This window comes from Eucyclogobius newberryi, unplaced genomic scaffold, assembly GCF_026437365.1.
Source record: "Eucyclogobius newberryi isolate DKJ021-1_F unplaced genomic scaffold, fEucNew1.0.hap1 SCAF_2, whole genome shotgun sequence".
NCBI lineage: Eukaryota > Metazoa > Chordata > Actinopteri > Gobiiformes > Gobiidae > Eucyclogobius > Eucyclogobius newberryi.
The window spans coordinates 15,437,643-15,457,138 of record NW_027315834.1 but is presented as its reverse complement, the minus strand read 5'-3'; the positions used below and the strand labels follow the sequence as shown (position 1 = coordinate 15,457,138).

The 19,496-nt window shown below is 40.2% G+C and overlaps 2 protein-coding genes across 3 annotated transcripts in view; one reads left to right on the top strand and one right to left on the bottom strand.

Moving 5' to 3' along the window:
* btbd11a (BTB (POZ) domain containing 11a) overlaps positions 1–5,639 on the bottom strand; it is a 92,075-nt gene extending 86,436 nt beyond the window's left edge. For both annotated transcript variants that reach the window (XM_072453683.1, XM_072453684.1), the window contains exon 1: positions 4,548–5,639. In XM_072453683.1, the coding sequence (XP_072309784.1) occupies positions 4,548–5,409 (862 nt within the window). In that variant the 5' untranslated portion in view covers positions 5,410–5,639. The remainder of the gene's footprint in view (positions 1–4,547) is intronic.
* Positions 5,640–10,171: 4,532 nt separating this feature from the next.
* Positions 10,172–15,988, top strand: cry1a (cryptochrome circadian regulator 1a). The gene is made up of 14 exons (XM_072453681.1): positions 10,172–10,402; positions 12,310–12,418; positions 12,497–12,639; positions 12,712–12,896; positions 12,977–13,065; positions 13,153–13,293; positions 13,370–13,681; positions 13,787–13,938; positions 14,110–14,312; positions 14,406–14,522; positions 14,604–14,702; positions 14,778–14,855; positions 14,955–15,042; positions 15,502–15,988. Exons 1-13 carry the CDS (start codon positions 10,245–10,247, stop codon positions 15,038–15,040), a joined length of 1,872 nt encoding a protein of 623 aa, XP_072309782.1. The 5' UTR covers positions 10,172–10,244; the 3' UTR covers positions 15,041–15,042; positions 15,502–15,988.
* The last annotated feature ends 3,508 nt before the right edge of the window (positions 15,989–19,496 follow it).

Here is a 19,496-nt window from a genome sequence, read left to right as displayed (position 1 = left end):
CTAGGAGACGATGTAAGTCACCTACAGCCTTATTTGAGTCATAGCACCAGATGGTTCCCCCCAGAGTCAATATCCTCATTTCACATGGGCACCCGGGAACCGCAAGAGACTGGGGCTTGTATTCAATAAAAATAATAAATGAATAAATAAAAGTTTGGTTGTTGATACAAATTTGTTGGAATTTTATTTATTTATGTATAGTTAGTATAGGTTATGTATAGGTTATGTATAGGTTGATTCAGTGTTTTTAGTTTGGGCTGCGTGAAATGAATTCATATAAAGCAGGGCTATTAAAACTACAAAACACAATGATCAACTGCTGTATACAAATGTAATGTAGTACAGTCTCTCCACCTCTGCACCGGATCAGAAACACAGGGGACAAAAGAGAAAGCACGAATCGCAATATGAAGACATTTTATTGTCCAAATATAGAGGAGTATGACAAAAGGTCTTAGAGAACATGTCGGAACCATGTTTAGATCTGGAGGCTTCTGTGTCCAAGTCTGAAACACTTCTGATATCAGATGCTCAAGTTATGAAATTATTTGGGTAATATTTTTAGACATATTTGCAGCATTTTTTCATTTGCTCTGACACACTCTGAGAATGTTGGGACAAATTCCAAAACTGTCTATTCAGGGAACAAAAACTCATCTATTGTTGGCACCACCGTGAATCCATTTCTACACCTTAACTCTCAAATTAAAACTATAAAACTATAAAACTCAAAACGTAAACACAAATGATTTGTGAAATATTCTATAAATGTTTGCTGCATAAACTTACCCTCAAACCAACAGAAACAGTGTGATGGTCCTTGGACATGGAGCGCACATGTGCAATCCACTCAACCACCAAACAGCACACCTGTCGCTTTTACATAAGGGAATTCTACATCTCCTCCAGCACAAGAGAGGGATCTCTAATGATCTTTAGAGCCTGTGTCACATCTGACCGCTACAGTGCAGGTTATGGACAGAATAAATACCATACAAATAGCAGTTAAACTGACCACTAGCACAAATTTTAATAATAAAAAGTTATTTTTCTAATATTATTACAAAATATTAACAACATGCTTCACGACACATATGATTAAATACTTCTCTTTTTCTCTCATAAAATACATGGACTGCATCACTAAAGCAAATATCAAGCATGTCTTTTGTGACAAATGTAGGTAATCACAATGTTCTCAAATGGCCACAGAGAAACAAATGCTCCTTTCAAGCATGTGTCAAAGTTTGGACAAGAAACAATGAAATCAAAAGCATTTTTGGTTCAAGTTAAGCGTTTTCCATCTTGTCTGCAGATTACATGAAGCTGGACAGATGAACAGGACCAGAGTAATCATGTTGTGTAATCTCATGAAGCTGGAAGGATCAGTTTATTACAAGTGCCACCAATATAAGCACAAACAAGTTGGAGTAAAGGTAAACCCAGAGACAACCCGAGACTTCGTACTCACACATGTTGGTTTAAGAAATTCCCACCACAATAAACAATGGGCCATGGCATTGAAGCCCAAAGTAACAGCAGGATCAAGAAACTCACTGCACTCCATGAGCGCCTGGGAGCCTGAAGGAGCAGTTCCATCCAACTATCGACCTCCACTTGTCCCTCCACAACATGGAGGCTCATGTCAGGCATCATCGCGGCAAAGATAAGTGGGCACATGGATCAATACAAAGACATACACCAACTCAGAACAGTCACCCAAGACTGCAGACTGCTTCAAAATGAGAGTCAAAATTATATAACTATATTATTATATACTCACTATACTGATTTCTGGGTGATTTGATGGGGGAAAAGTGGCGTGCCCATGAGGAAACCCACCGAGACACAGGGTAAAACCTGCTTGCTGTGAGCCATGAGTGCTATCCACTCAGCCGCGGTGCTGCTTAGCTTCTGTGCTGCCTCAGTGAACATTGAAAACATATATTATTTGTTCAATACTTGAATCACAGTGTTTTGGACAGGAACAATTCAATGGGAATCCAAATGTGTTTGAAACCTCAACTCTCGACAATCCAATTTCCAGCTCAAATTAGATCTAAAAGTACACCTACAAACCCCCCCACACACACACAATCACTATTAAACAAGGTCAGCTTTCATTCTCTTTGTTATTGTGCCCACTGCATCTGAACACATGCCATGAAGCCGATAGTGGGGCATTATATGAATGAAGGAATGACTGTCTTTGTTCAGTACAGCTCCCTGGTGTTTCCTGTGGCTATGTCCTAACCGCAAAATATGCACAAGTGTTAATTAGAAGGAGCTAGTAATTATATCTCTGAGTGAGCTGTGCCAGCACCTCACCCAGCTGATGTTCAAACCCACGTGCTCCTCCTCACTACGCCGCATGTCAATGATACCGATCCTTTCCATCTGACCAACTTCTGCAAATGGAAACAAGTTTTTGCCGCTCAAGGCCTTGGCCCGGTGTTCTCTCTGCAAGCCCAGAACACACACATGTCCAGTACTTTACGAAGATGTGAGTCTTGTCATCGGTTTTATCTCCCTGGTTTCAGATGGAGGTGCTTGGCAGGAGGATTTATCAGGGAAATCTGTTGTCCTGCATAGACTCTCAAACACACTCATTCATACACATGTACACGTGGACACTGGAGGCACGTGATCAGGAGGAAACACGATCGACGCTGTAGGGCTGGACTCTTTGTGGGACGACCCCGAGGTGAAGGGGATGGCACGGTGTGAAAGCAAAACACCATGTTGTGATACAAGAGAATGTGTTCTGTAACGCTGATCACCTCCTCAGACGCCCCACATAACCACCTTCTGTCACAATCACCATTCATGCAATTCTCTCACCGACGTGTGGATCCTTGTCTGTAAAAACCTCAAAGGTCAAACAAAAAATAATGTCAAATTAACTTTTATGACCTTTTAACTATATTATAACAGGGTGCCCTCCTCATTAGCTTACTCAATGTTGTATGTCGATAGATTCATGCTTGTTTGAGTGATTTATTCCAGGTTTATGTACTAAATGTAAATTCCTGATCTACGTTTGTTATAACTTAATACTAAATCCAGTGGAAAAAAATCATAATAGGTTTTCTTTAAGCACACAGAACTATATTTTCCCTATATCCTATATTTTTCCGTACAGTATATTTATATTTTTTCAGATACCATATGTGTTATACCAAATTAATGTCAATCCTCAAGAGAAAAAAGCATTCAAAACATGAAAAATACAAATCCATCCTTTTGGCTTTGCAGTCTCTAAAACAGAATTATTCCAATCTGTCGCTGCATCTGTGAGTTCACCGCAATAAGGGAAATATTCACCGAACGGACAAACAAAGCTTTTGGCAGTTTTTTGTGTTGTTGCTTGCACGTTGGTTTGCAGCACAAACAAGAGCAAATATGCAAACAGCACAGCACTAAAACAGTACAATGTTGCATGACAAAGCAAAATATCTAATTGCGATTTCTCTGACAAACATTGCAATTGCGACCAGATTTGCAAGGTTTTAATTGTTGGATTGTGTTTAAACTTCACATTTTAAACATCAACATTTGAGAGAAGACGGAAATCTGAACTGATAAACAAACAGCGGCATCACAAGCATTAACAACATGTTTGAAGATGTCTAAATTACAAGGTTATCAGGTTTTATACAGAATAACATCACATTAGACAGAAAAAACCAGCCATGCAAAAATATGTAGCTTTTGTGTCTGGTCATCCGGCTTCAAGAAGCCATTATAATCGTATTCTAACAGGTTAGACATGCACAGGCCTTTTGCGGTGCACTCATTTTAAAACGTAAATGGTTATGTATAATAATAGTCTCCTTTCTGCTCTATAAATCTGTAAAACAATAAGATGAACACTGCTATTCATGAACAACCAAAAATTGTGTTTAAAGGAGGAAAGACTATACAATAATGCCTTGGAAGTGCATCCATGGTGTGAGATATTAACTATCCTGTTATCCCTTGTGTCAAATTGTTATTGATTAAAGCATGAATGAAAGAGTAGAATGCTTTCCTCTGCAAATATGGTATTGCAATGTGTGAGAAATCAGGGCAATATTGATTTTCTATTAGGTATCCATGTTAATGCACATGCTATGCTATAGATTAATCATAACACCCATCAAGGAGCCCATCAAAGATCAATTTTTCATCACTCTTGTTCCTCTCCTTCTCTCAGTGGCAGCTGTGCATGTGCTCAAACTACAAATACTGCTGATGTACAAATGAGAAATCTTAATGATCTCTCAGGGATCAATGAAACATCTGGCATTATTCACCCTACACCAAAGTAATTACACATTCTACAATGAAATTCTTTATTGTTAACTGTCTGAAATGCAAACACACTTGATATTTCTCCAAGGCTAAACTAAACTTTGCCATGTGCTGCTCAATAAGTGTTCAACCCGTGCGTTTAGAAGAATGTTGAGATGTCCATGTCCTGTATCAGTGGGGGCCAAGGTGTAATTTGCATCAATATTTTCACTGTAAGCGTGTAGCCCTGCTGCATGTAGTTGGGCTTCACTCACCACTGGAGGTCTTGCCGCAGATTAGGTGCTGATAGGGCTGCAGAAGACCCCAGATCTCAGAGTCACTGTTGATGGCTTGCTCCAGTGACTCCAGAGAAAACTTGGGGATGCCGTTGTCTCTCTCCAGCAGCGCGCTGCGCAGTACTCGGCTGAACACGTCTCGGAAAAGACTTTCCATGCACGCAGTGAGGTATATGGCTGCATGCTCGTGGATCCTCAGAGCCACACGACTATCCACCATCCACCTGAAGAACTTCCCCACAGAGAAGACGAGCCCGCAGCGCGCAGACTTGCCTCGGCTCAACTTGTCGCCCGTCGTCATGTTGTAGAGTGACAGTGCGCTCACGGCTGCTGTGATACAGTTTACAGAAATGGTCCAGGACAGAACCATCTTTATGGCACTGTGGATCTCGTGCTTGGTGCACTTGGCATAGCGCAAGCTCAGGCGCTGAGCCTCTCGAGCCACCCGCACGAGCGCGAGGCTGATGAGAGCCGAGAGCCGGGTGAGGACCTCAGGTGGCGGGCCCCCCGCCATCAAAGTCTCATCCTTCCCCAGCGCACCCTCCACCTCACCCAGGCTCCACGGCACGTCCTCCAGCTCGGGCAGCTTGGCGCACTGGCCCGAGCTCTCCAGTAGATCCGTGTCCTCCGCCAGGACTGTGTTGACCGTGTCCAAACTGTTTTGTCTGCTGTGCATAGATTCTGTCAGATGCCAGCAGTTGCCCCCATGCAGAGACTGGTGCGTGTCGGAGCAGCACAGCGACACGCTGGATGACCTGACCGAGTCCGCAGCTCCACCATAACCAGAATCCAGGGTTAGATCCTCCAGCGTCCTCACCACTGTTTTACCCTTGCCTGCCATAACTGCACCGCATACTGTAGGGATGCAGGGACCACCGCTCAAAGTCACAAACTCGTCTAAGTGCTCTCTCTCCCGCTCACGACAAGCTCCTGTTGTTTCCAAATTAAAACGTCAAAAGCCACAAAGAAGATTCTTTTGCAAATCAATAATGGATGAATCGATTTTTGTCTTCGTTGGTCCACAAATTTGCACGCGCAACCTGTGCACGCACAAACCAGGCGCTTACTGCACCAAGCGCAGCACAGGCTCCCTCTAATGGGAGGAGGGACCTGAAGTGCCTTTATACAAACCAATCCGCATGTCCTAACCATGACTGACTAACACGGACAACAGGCTTCAGCTCAACATTGGCTACTGCTGTTGTATCTCAGCCTAATGTCATTTAGACTATTTATGCGTTTTGCGTATTCTGTTATTTTGGCACAAATGTTTTATAGGCCAATTCATGCATGATAATGATACACTCCATTGGTGAGTCTAAACTTTTAGTTTTATGGGTCCCAGCTCCTTGTACTTTTAGTAACTGATGACAAACATATTGTCAAAAATTCAAAACAGGTTTTAATTACACAGGCCATTAACTGAGCTATAAGTGTTAACTTGTGTTTTACCCTTGCCACTGATCACTTGTGTCTAAATGCTGAGTCAGCTCTTTCCCGATCTGTGTTTACTTCCTCCCCTATCCCCTATGTGGAGGGACTTATAAAACCCTCATCAGTGATAGGGCCCTCAATCCTGCATAGGATGAAGGAGAAGAGACGGATTGGGAAAGAGCGGTGTTCCATGTGGAGCCCCAGCCCTCTGCTGCCCCCCTGTGCCGTGCCCCTCCCGTGCAGCTCCAGAACAAACACTGTTGCACGACAAAACACAAGCTTACTTTGTATTCATTATTGTAATACAAAGTTATTAACCGTTCAAGACAACAAACTCCATTGTGATAAATTGCTGCATATCTGGGTCCCATAACAGTGGTCAGGGTAATCAAAGCAGTGATTGACCAATGAAATCTAAAATTAATTTGTGTCACAACTATATTTAAATTGGTAAGAAATATATCCAAATAAGCCATTTTCCCCTCACTTCTGCTGCTGAAGCTTGGCTGGAAGTCGCATTTAGTGGCCTCTACAGGCCACTGAGCAGTACTGCGGGAAGCTAGATTCTTCTTCTCCCTTTTCAGTCTGTGGCCATGTTCGGAGTCCAGTTCATGTTCCATTCACTAACATGAGTGAATGGAGAGTCATTTTAGAATCAGAGCAGACATCAGCTACTTTTAGAGGTCTGCACATGCTCTGAGGACCACACAGCCTCAAACCCACGGATCTAAGCTCAAACCACGCTGAATAAACCTGGGTTGGAAACCTTGTAGTTTTTGCCCAAACTGAACATGTGCAGAAGAGAAGCAACAGCAGCGCCAAGTTTCACAAGTGACTTAGAACCTTTTAGACACAAGTCTTTGGATCTAAGGCTCTGTACACAATTCTAATTATAAGATATGATGTTTGTTAGGAATACAGAGAGTATTCTAATAACATAGAGCGCTTGTGTAATGAATTGATCAGTCAAGTGAGACTATTCAGTGCATCCAGCTATTAAAACTGTTAAGGTAGTTTAGATCAGTAGATTAGACATTTGCTCTTCATGCAGCACAAGACTCACTTCTGGATACAAATATTATCAACAAATAAAGATGAACACTCCAAGTCTGCCTCTTTTTTAACATAAATTTAATATTTAATGAATATGTTTAACTTGAAAGGATGTTTTAAAAAATCGGTTCACATAATTCGAATGCCAAAATCAATTAAATAAATTCAGTGTAAAATAAAGCTTTCAAGTTTTTATTACCAAATAAGCTTGGGTAATAATAATGCAAAATAACCTCCATAGCTTTCCCATCATGTGATTACAAGCTACTGGTTATTAATGATGTTTTGTGTCAAAACATGCTTTTCAAAAATATGTTATAAAGCACTTGTCAATCATCATATGATATGTTCCAACAATAAATAAGTGCAAGTGAAGGTTTGTTTGACATTTACTTCGTATTAAGATGTAAAGTGGAGTAATCCTCGCAGTGTTGTAGATAGGCTCTACAAAAGTGATTCATAGCGAAGGTGTAAGCACATTATTACATCATGATGACTCCATTGTAACAACCAACCCCAGGCTCCATGAGACATCCAGCCCCAACTTTCATAAAGACTGAGCAAGCAGCACGTGGCTTTAGCTTGGATACTAAAAGATGGATTAAACGCTTTTACACCAAAAAATAAAACTCCTAACAGACCATAAAAAAGACACATCTCCTATTGCATTTTTTAGAAGAATAGATAAGATGTTTATCCTAATATTTGATCAAAAAGTCAAACCACAGCGCTCCCTGGTGTGATTATAAAAGCAATGTGACAACGTACCCATTAGACAACCAAACCCGGTCTTCCCTACCTTCCATTTGTGTGAGAGGTTATTTTTTAGCACGTTTTTGGTTCGAGTTCAAGTGCTGACTGTGAGCAAATTAAAATATGTTAATAACATTCACTAGAAAAATTAGGAAATGTATTTGAACTGCTGCTGTTGTGTGTCATCTTTTGCCGTTCATATTTGTTGTTGGAGCGCTTGTCTCCTTTTCTGTGGAAAAACATTGTGTCAATGCTGCCTATATCTGAAACAAATAATCTAGGGAATTTATGTTGAGAAGATTTTTCATTAAATTAGTGAATCTCTGTGAATATTTGAGGACATAATGTTGATAATGAAATTGATCTTTAATTTTTAGGGTTAGGGTTATGAGTGCATTTAGTACTGCATGTTAAAGAAGAATATTGTAGCTTTAGCATTTTTATGTGATATGTGTATTAGTGGATTAGATCACGGGTACTTTTTAAATTGAGGGCCGCATTTGAAGCATATGCGAAGCAGAGAGCCACAGGCGACATGACAATGAAGTGAATGTTTGGAAATGTTGCATTTGATGTAGTTTTGATGAGCCTCCACACCTTTAATAAGGCTTGGAACATTAATACTAGGTCTGTATCTCATAAAAATGTGTGTTATTTAAATAATTATTGCAGAATGTTTCTAATTCTACAGTAAAAAGTACTACTTTTTGTTTAGGCCGATGTAGTAGGAAGCCTGAGGGGTCACAAAATTGGTCTGAGGACCACATTTGGCCCTCGGGATCAAAGTTTGGACACACCTGGATTAGATCATTATTTTAAATGCTTACTAATGAGTTTAATAGTTCTTGTTTTTAGGATCGTTGGATAATGATAAATTATGAATTGTATGACTGTATTTTAGGAGTTATTACTAATGATGATTTATGAAAAGTACTATATTGTATTTTAGGAGGTGATCATTGATGATGAAATATGAATTGTATCATTTAATTTTAGGAGGATTGTTGTTGATTGTTATATATATATATATATATATATATATATATATATATATATATATATATATAAATTTATGGAGGGGGTGTTGTGTAAATAGGGGTGTTGTAATGTTTCTTTCTCATGTTAAACCTGCCCAAGGACTACAGACGGACAGTAGCTACATGCTGAATCTGGTACGGAGCATCTTTTCTCTTTGAGATTAATGTTATCTGTGTTCTGTTCTTGTTTTAAATAAAGAAATAAACTTTGAATTTTCAGTATAGTAAACTGGTAGCTTATGAACTCTGGTCCTGCATGAGGTTGGTTGGAGCAACACCTTGTGTCAATCTCGGCGAATATTGCGGACAACGGGGAGAGATAATAGCTTACTTTTTTCTCCTCAGAAAATGTGTCTATTTGTTGCAGTTTTTTTGTTTTTTTAAACGTAGTCTAATTTCAATTTGATTAAATAGCCTACGAAAACGGCAACAAACAGACGGGCACGACATAATCCTGGCATTAAAGTTAACATGTAACATTGGCTACATTATAACAAAATAAAACCTATCGGTGATCTAAGGCAATTTGATTTTAGGAAGAAAAAGCCACGGATCTATTATATAAAGCTGCCTCAGGTTTGACCATGGGGTTTGACTTGAGACCGACAGTATTATATATTATATATATTATAGATCATGCTTGAGCGCAGCGCACGCCGCAGAAACGTGACCACGCCGGAAGAACGCTCAAGGATTCTGTCCAATCGGAAGAGCGGAAGCTGCGTGCGTCTGTGGGTGGGCGGAGTCTGTCGTAGAGGCGAAGAGGCTGGAGCGATTCACGGAGTCAGAGGAAATTAACTATTTTACCCAATCTGGACGTGCAGGCGAGGCATTCAGAAGGAACATAATGCGTTTTTCAAGCTGAGTGATTGAACGGACTAACAGGGCAGCACAAAGAGCGGCTTTTCCCGTCACATTTTGATTTACATAACACCCGATCCCCGGCGCGTCTTGCTACCGTGTTGTTGCTTTTTTGTCAGATTGAGCTCTCAGCTGTTCTCATTGGGCCTGTCATCGAGTATACGACTTACTGTTTAGTGTATGGATCTTAAAACGCATTTTTGTTAATCAGATAAACAAGTTATACAACGCGGTGGCCTCTTGCGTTTAGGAGTGCGCGGTCCTAAAGCCCGCCGTGTTCGCAGCCGCGCGCCCAAATGCTTCGTTCATCCAAAGTTTTTACATTCTTCAGCATAATGGAAAATATACTGTTAGAGCAGGGTTAATCATAGTCAGTCCTGTCGGTTAAGTGAGTCAGACCTCAGCGTTATTTTTCATCTTCAATTTTCCTTGAATATCATCGCCTGCAAGACATACAAAACCAGCAAAAAAACAACGGACCAAAGAGAGACTGCTGCTGACCTCTTTCTCAAACAAAGCTGATTTGTCCAACTAAGTAATGGTCATTAATACCATCCACTGGTTCAGGAAGGGCTTGCGGCTCCACGACAATCCGTCGCTCCAGGACTCTCTGCGGGGAGCGGACACCGTGCGCTGCGTCTACATCCTCGACCCCTGGTTCGCCGGCTCCTCTAACGTGGGCATCAACAGGTGGAGGTGAGCACACACACACACACACACACACACACACACACACACACACACACACAGCAGCGCGTTTTGTCTTTGTGTTTCCCCATTTTAGAACCAATCCTATGGAGTTTCCTCAAATTAATATTGACCTGCGTGTTTAGTATCCTGACCTGTTTTAATCAATCAACTTCATCCTCAACAAATACCTACAAATATCTACATTGCCACAAAAAAACTGCATTTTAATGATATTTTGGTTAGGCTGTTTTTCCAATCAGAATCAGATTATTAGGAGTGTTTGAGAATAATCACTAAAAAAGCTCCATGTGGTGACTTGATTAGTTTTGAACAGTTAGTGCTTTTTGCTGTCGGTTGGGCCTTTGACTGATAATACCCCAATGAGAGTCGAGGTAATTTTTCACCTCGATAGCTAGCACATAGGCATTTGTTTGTGAGTTTTTGTATTGTTTTTTAGTTCTAGAGCAATGCTTGATGTGCTTTAAAACACCATCAGTCACATTTTGTCTGCAATTGTTTGCTAAAATACATAATAAAGGAATAAATAATTGCACCACACGCTGTAGCTGGAAGACGATTCTGTAGCAGAAAAAGACAACATGTCCTGAAGCATCCATCGATTGTTATGCAACTGTCTATAGTCACACTTATTACTATCTTATTACCCTACACTCTAATTACATGCTTCACATAGACTTTATTAACAAAATGAGTTGCGAAACAGACTTTATCCCAATAACTTTCCCACCTCCCACCGTGATTTTCTGTGCTGCAATTGGGTCAGTGTGTTTGCAGATAAACCTCCGCTCAGTTATGACCTACTTTTCCTCTGCAAACTGCGCCACAATCTCCACGCAGTGAAATAGCCATGGTGACACCAGTGGCACAATGGATTGCTGTTTTTTTACTGCTGTGGTGTCTGCTTTGGTATTGGTTATGGTGCTAAACAATGTACATCACAGTGTTTGTCTGGGTGGCCCTCGACTCAATGGGGATTAAGAGCACGTAATGAACAGTTTCCTTGTTTGAACAGTGCTTTTTGATATACAGAAAAGGAGTGCTCATTTCAAGAGATAAAAGTCAGGAAGAAAAGGTTTACGTTCACCACTCATTATAGGTTGCATGGTGGGCAACATATTGCGGTGGCTTTGAAACCTTTGTCTTGATTTATTTTATTTTGCATAGTATTTTAACGTTAAAAATTGTATAGTAGGACTTATCTCATTAAAAAATAGGATTCTATTACAATTGCACATTGTAAACTACTTCAAGATCATTCAAATTTGAGAGAAAACTCAAATATGAACTGACAAACTGGAATCCCATGCGGTCTAAACTACAGGTGTCTCAAACTGCATTATATTGTGCAGCGCTACAGTGTTCTGTTCATTCTAACGTTCACACAACACTGAGTCCTTTATCAACAGTGTAAGTAAAGGTTAGACTAAAACTATACAGGAAGCTTCCGCCTACAAAGTTTGTTACCTATAGCAACCACACAGGAAGCACCACATTACTGCCACTTAATCCTTTGAGTTCCCAGAAAGAAATGCATGTGTTGGGCAGATATAAAGTATTTTTATATAAGTATTGTAAATATATATATCAGTTTGAGATGTTGAACAAGTGTGGCTGGTTTAACCTTTTCCTTTTAAACAACATTACCCAACATTACCTCATGAGTTCTATGACGTCAAATCCATGTGTGAGATTGACTCATGTTCTACAAGGATTAGTCTCTTTTGTATTCAGAGCCCACGTGTCACTGTGCCCAGCTTCAATACGTAAATGGGACAATATTGTGTAAATATGGGACATTGATTCGGGTTCTTCAGTCAAAAGTGCTTACTCAAGATACTTTTGCATTTATAAATGGATTTAGTGCTTATAAAAAAAAGTGATTGTCCTTTCAGGTTCTTACTGCAGAGTCTTGAGGATTTGGACTCGAGCCTTCGTAAATTAAACTCTCGTCTGTTCGTGATCCGAGGTCAGCCCACGGATGTCTTTCCCAGACTTTTTAAAGTAAGTGGCATCGGTATATGCCTACATGTGCAGCGTGATCCCAAACTTGAGCTGTTATTGTTTCTTTCTGTCTTTCAGGAGTGGAAAATATCTCGTCTGTCCTATGAATATGACTCTGAGCCATTTGGAAAGGAGCGAGATGCAGCTATTAAAAAGCTTGCCACTGAGGCTGGCGTGGAGGTGACCGTATGCGTCTCTCATACGCTCTATAACCTGGACAAGTAAGCCTGCCTTTAAAGACCTCATGTACATTTGTGTATTCTGTGTCTAACTATTTCTAATTCACTGTGAAGGATTATAGAGCTGAATGGAGGTCAGTCGCCCCTCACCTACAAACGTTTCCAGACCCTCATCAGCCACATGGACCCCGTAGAGGTCCCAGTAGAAACCATAACTGCTGAGGTCATGGGTAAATGCACTACACCACTCTCTGAAGACCACGATGACAAGTTTGGTGTCCCGTCTCTAGAGGAGCTTGGTGAGTCAACATTTGGAGGCGACTGTAACAAAAAGCCACGGCTAAATTGTATCTGCTAAAGGCCCATGCATCATTTTCAGGTTTTGATATCGAGGGGTTGTCCTCAGCTGTGTGGCCTGGAGGTGAGTCAGAGGCCCTCACCCGGCTGGAGAGGCATTTGGAGAGAAAGGTCAGTAAAATCCTAATTACTCTCATTTTAGAATTTGGAAATAAATCCTAACAAATGTGATGTCATGGGGAATTGTGTTGCTTCCAGGCATGGGTGGCTAACTTTGAGAGGCCCAGAATGAATGCTAACTCACTCCTGGCCAGCCCAACAGGCCTCAGTCCCTACCTACGGTTTGGATGCCTCTCCATCCGAATTTTCTACTTTAAACTCACTGATCTGTACAGAAAGGTACAGAATAAACATATTAGTTGAATTATCTTTCAGTGTGTTCTCAGTGTGGACGTTCACATGCTTTTCTCTAAAGGTAAAGAAGAACAGCTCCCCTCCTCTTTCACTCTATGGCCAGCTGCTTTGGCGAGAGTTTTTCTACACCGCAGCCACCAACAACCCCTGCTTTGACAAAATGGAGAGCAACCCCATTTGTGTTCAGATTCCCTGGGACCGCAACCCAGAAGCCCTGGCCAAGTGGGCCGAGGGCCAAAGTGGATTCCCCTGGATTGACGCCATCATGACCCAGCTCAGACAGGAGGGTTGGATCCACCACCTGGCCAGACACGCAGTGGCCTGCTTCCTGACCAGAGGAGACCTGTGGATCAGCTGGGAGGAGGGCATGAAGGTCAGCATCGCCAATGACAACACTTAATCATAATAATGAAACACTATAGTAGTTATACATTATACAACTGGAGCCACACATGAATTGTTGTGTATGTTTGTGCAGGTGTTTGAGGAGCTGTTGTTGGACGCTGACTGGAGTGTGAATGCAGGCAGCTGGATGTGGCTCTCCTGCAGCTCCTTCTTTCAGCAGTTCTTCCACTGCTACTGTCCAGTGGGGTTTGGGCGACGCACAGATCCAAATGGAGATTACATAAGGTTTGACAACAAACAATATCATTGTAATATGATTTGAAAAGTCAAAGCCTTCTTATATTGTAGTCAATGTCATTCAATATACATATCTATCTATATCTATATGTCTATATATCTATTTATATATACATGTCTATATACATATATATAATTGTGTGTTTTTTTCGTACTCAGGCGCTACCTGCCGATTCTCAGAGGATTTCCTGCCAAGTATATCTATGACCCTTGGAATGCACCAGAGAGTGTTCAAAAGGCAGCTAAATGTGTGATTGGAGTACATTATCCCAAGCCCATGGTTCATCACGCAGAGGCCAGTCGTCTCAATATTGAGCGAATGAAACAGATCTACCAACAGCTGTCCAGTTACAGGGGCCTCAGTAAGGACACATGCTTTTACTTAAAAAAATGCTCACAAAAGAAGTGACTTAAGAGGAGCATTTGTTGATTTCTTCATCTTTATGACTCCACAGGTTTGTTGGCAGCTGTTCCATCAAACTCGTATAACAATGACAACAGCACTGGAAGAAGGACTGCAGAGGCTTCCCTGGACGTGTGTTACACTGGGGAGGCCAGACATGCTTCAAGTGGTAAGTGTACTCTTTTCGCTTGGTCTCTGTTGTTTATGTGTATAATAGTGTGTGAAAAACTATTGAATTGTCTTTTCTCAGGGTATCAAATACCAATGCACCACCAGGGGGAGTGGCAAAGTGGTGCCAAGATGTACACACAGAGTGACACGCAAAGCAGCATCTCTACATCTCAGCACAGTGAGTACTCAAGCTCTGAACGTGTGTATTTTTGATCTTGTCAGACTTTTTACCATGTCACTTTCCATCTCAAAGATTATGCGGGTTTAGGGACCAGTGTGATGTGTTACAAGCAAAGCTCTAAGGATACACATGGCCCTGCTGTTCAAAAGGGTGAGTTACAATTACAGTAACTATTAAAATAAAACCAGTGTATATTTCAATATCATTTTGTTAAATGAATGATAATTAAATGATTCATGCTTTTTGCAGGGTTGGAACACCATTCTCAAATAAGTGGAAAAAGGCCCAGTGGAGATCCTGGCAATTTTAAAGCCTTAAAAATTCAGAGGCGCTAAAGGTTAGTAACTTGTCCATTTATATCACAATAATTAATGCACACTCTACATTACTGGCAGAGGTCAAAGTACAGAATTAAATTTCTTGAGTAAAAGTACATATAAACCAGATCAAATATTACTCTAATACAAGTAGAAGTAGCTCAGTCAAATTATTATTTAAGTTAAATATCCTTTATTAAAAAAAAAGGAGATTTAGGTATTGGCTGGAGTTAAAGATTAGATTACCGGTAGTACTTTTTATAATTGAATAGAAAGTATAATATTTATCTTTCCAATGTAGTGGAGTTAAACTACAACTAAACTTAAGGACAGTTCTTAAGTAAATGTCTGACCGCTTCAGGTTGATGGGGCAGTGAGCAGCTTGTATGAGCACACATAGTAAAAGTGTATGTATTGTATGCAAGTATGTCACAAACACTCATAACCATGTGTTTCTTTTATTTCTGTTTTATTTTCAGGTGTCCAGTACACAATGGGTCCATAAATGCAGTCACATGAATACATTCTGGAGAGGAAACCTTTCAATTTCTTTTCTATTTTATACAGTAAAAATTATATATTCTGAAATAGATTTCATTCCAACTGTTCTGAAATGTTGATTATATTAAGGACTTAAGGCCACTTTGGGCCCACTATTTGATTGATCATTTTCAGATCAAAATTTGTATATATTGAATTTGCTCATTTTCGGGCTCGCACATGTGTACTGTATATATTGTGTATTTTCTTTTTGCGTAGCATAGACCTATTATATTTTTGATATGAAAGTTTACCCCCCAAAGATTTACATTAATAAACAACTTATGAACAGTCGTTTCTCTGCCAATGCAGCTATACCGTATATCCACAACTGTGACTTCTCCAGTGTGTATATATTTATATATATATGTGCTTGTCAAATCAATGAAATCCCTCTACTACACTCTTTATGACACAGCAGTCTTGTCAAAAGCCATTCAGTCACATTATTCTCTGTATCATCCATTATTAATGTAGCATCAATAAATGCTGTGAATTACTATTAAATTGGTTTAAATATTTAAAATGTTTGTTTTGTCTTTTGATGTTGTGATAATACTAACCAAGAACACTGTTCATGAATGTGCTAGATCAACCTTAAAATGTATGACATTTATTGACATTTTACAAAAATGCTTGAATACTGCCTGTGCAATAATTATACAGGTAATTCTATCTTTATTTATTTGTCGATCTTTATTTGTGGAAAAAATAATGCTTTATAAATGTTTTTGTCTCATGATTCCATAAAAACATGCTTTTCACTCCTCTACAGATTGTGACAACATTCTCCATTGTCCTGTGCTGTCTTTGTTTGAACATACCACATTATGTCCAAGTCCCTCTTGGATCCCACAATCATGTCCAGGCTTCCACTGTTCCACTGTCCTATGTCCATTAGACGTAGAACGTCTCCACCAGAGTGGGCTAGGAGAATGCCATATGGTTTTAACTCTTTGGAACAGTCTTGGACTTGTTTGATAAATGACAGTGCCTGGTGCATCATTTCTGGCTGCAGATCTGCGGTGGAGGATCTGGAAGTAAACAATGTTGGCACGCTGATTTTCATGGTGAGACATCATGAAGGCTGCTGAGAACCTTCAATAATGCTGACCAACTCATAGACATCCACAGGTTTTTCTGGACATTGATGTTCTGTGGCCAGCACAGAATTGCTTCAGGGTCATTTGGCAAAATTTAATCTATTAAAGAAGGATGTGCACCCATGTCTCTCAGCATGTCTGCAGTTTCCCTTACATATCCAGATGTTTCTATGAGCACACAGCTCTTAAATTTGCGCCAACGTCAACAGACAGTGCCCCATTTATGTGCGAGTTTTCCAGTCTGTTTTTGGTGGAGGTCCCTCTTGAAATTCATCCTCTGGTAGTAAGTGCACAAAGTGGCAGTGGTGACATGCAGCATTGTAGCCAGCAGTGGTGCATCTGTAAGAAAATATAGAAAGAGAAGGATCAATGAAAAAGAACAAAAAGCATCAACTTTTTTATTTTTAAAAGAGATTTAATATTTCATGCCGCCAAAAACCGCATCATTTTGGACCCAAACTGATCTAAAATACAATAATCTATGTCCTGTCATTTTAGTAATGTAATTGTAGTGTGAAATACTTTCAGCTATGACTGACAGTAATTTAATACTGTATGATGATGCTACAGTCACAGTATCGCATGAACCCATGTGATGTACAGACTGTAGGCTTACATATAATACCAGCTGTTCGAGAGCAGCTTGAACACACGCACCGTGGCTTTCATAACAAGAACACGTGAGGCGCGGAGCCCAGACGACCCACATGAGTTGCACGTGACCGTGGAAACCAAGCCCCAACCTACTCAACCACTCACGGCAACAGCAGCAAAAACAATGCTTCTGTAGTGTTAGCAAACTGACACTTAACTACTATATGAAGAAGTCTTATTTATTAGGTTAACACTTTCTGTAAAGACATTTAAAAATCTCACTTCAACCACAAGAGGTCACTCTCCCATTCATTGGTTTCAGCTTCCTGGCATATGCAATAGTTTTGAGGACTTTTTCCTATTCTAGCGCTTTTTCAGATGCTCAAAGTCACTTGAAATTTTAATTCACTGCAAAGCCAACTAGATGTGGGCTCATTTACCCCGGGGCAGACTGGTGGAATCAAGGCTGCCAATCTGCGCCATTTGTCTCTCTGAGCACCACCAATAACTCACGCATGATCCAAGAGAATACGGTGAGCCACGGAATCAAAGGCAAAGACATTCTTCATGATTATCCAATGCAATAGTAATATCATGTATAAAACTGGTAGTATCTGTGATAGTATTATTTATGATGAGCAGTTCCTCCCATTCTTCTTTGCAGAACCTCCCAATCCCAATAAGTTTGGTTGGTGAGCAACGGTTCACAGCCATTTTCAGATCTCTCCAGAGATGTTCAATTGGGTTCAAATCTGGGCTCAAGGGCCACTCAAGGACCTTCACAGAGTGGTTCTGTTGCCACTACTTGTACCACGATGCATTTTGTTAAGGAACAGCCTTATTATAAAATAAATCAAATGCATTATTTGCCCCGACATTCTACAAACAAAGCCCCATAATGACAACGTAAAAGAAGGTTGCTTGAATTCCCTGCAAATGTATTAAAATAAATCAAGGATGTCTCTATACACTGCTGACTAGTGTCCCAGTCCCTGCCTCTGGAAACACCCCCACAGCCCCCCACAGCCCCCCACGGGCATCACAGTATTACAATATTACATAGTCATAGCAGATTTATGAGCAGAGGCGTTTCATTTGGTCGTTAGAAAAAGGTTATTGTGGTTTTCTCATTGAAGATGACTTGGATATGTAGTCACACTTTTCTTGAGTAAATTAACCTGATCATCAGTTTCCTTTCCAGAACACAGAGCGAAAAGAAGTAAAAGAGGATAAAGTTACCAAAGATACTGGTCACCATCCAGACGACGTAATGACAGCTTATTGTATTATTATAGCGCAAATGTGCATTGATAATTATTAGTTGATATATTCAACAAACTTGGTTTATTGCTGCAAATAATGTAATAAGAACAGTTTACAATACATGTGAATATAATTTCAATTAAAACATGATATTTTTAACACAGCTCCTGACTGGTTGCAGAAGTATGCCAGGGCCCAGTGCAAAAATGTGTAATGCTCATGTTTTACATAAAGAATATAGTGTTGCTTCTTAAAAGTATAGTTCTTAGACAGATTAAACTATGTTGAGAAAGGTCCAGATATTTCTGTAAAGCTGCAGACTGGAAGCATTTTTAGTCCTGGTCATTTGTTTCTCTTTGGTGATGGACACAGTTGTTCCCCCTGTGCCTTGATGTGTGACCACCTGCTGTCTTAATGTGCTGTAAAAGCATGCTTCAGTAGACCCCACTCACACGGAACATTACACATTCATTTGTGTCTGATTGTTCACTAAGACTATAATCAGCGATTATTATCCTTTGCATGTCTCATAACATGATGGATGTTTCCCTCATAGACCACTTTGTCTTTTACATACAAGCCGGATCACATCATTATCTTTATCCAGTCGGAGTGCAAGACTTTAATTGGGATTCTCAGACACTAAATGCACCTGTCTTCTCATGTCTGTGTAAATCGTTTGTCACAGCTCTGACTTAACATAAACGGGCGTTTTGTACATTTCATACTGACACCCAAACTCATTAAAAAAGCCCCTGTCCCCAAAGTTTGAAATAAAATATAATATCAAAACAAAAACAAAAAAACACATGTTTGAGTTTTCAAAATCAAGATAGATAACACTGCTGGCATGCTATCTGTTATTAGCACAGTACACAGTTAACATGTCAGAAACTATTCCGGGCTAATAGCCCACTGCAGGCCTATATTTTATTGTGGAACTGAAAAGGACAAATGTTTGAGCGCATCTGTTG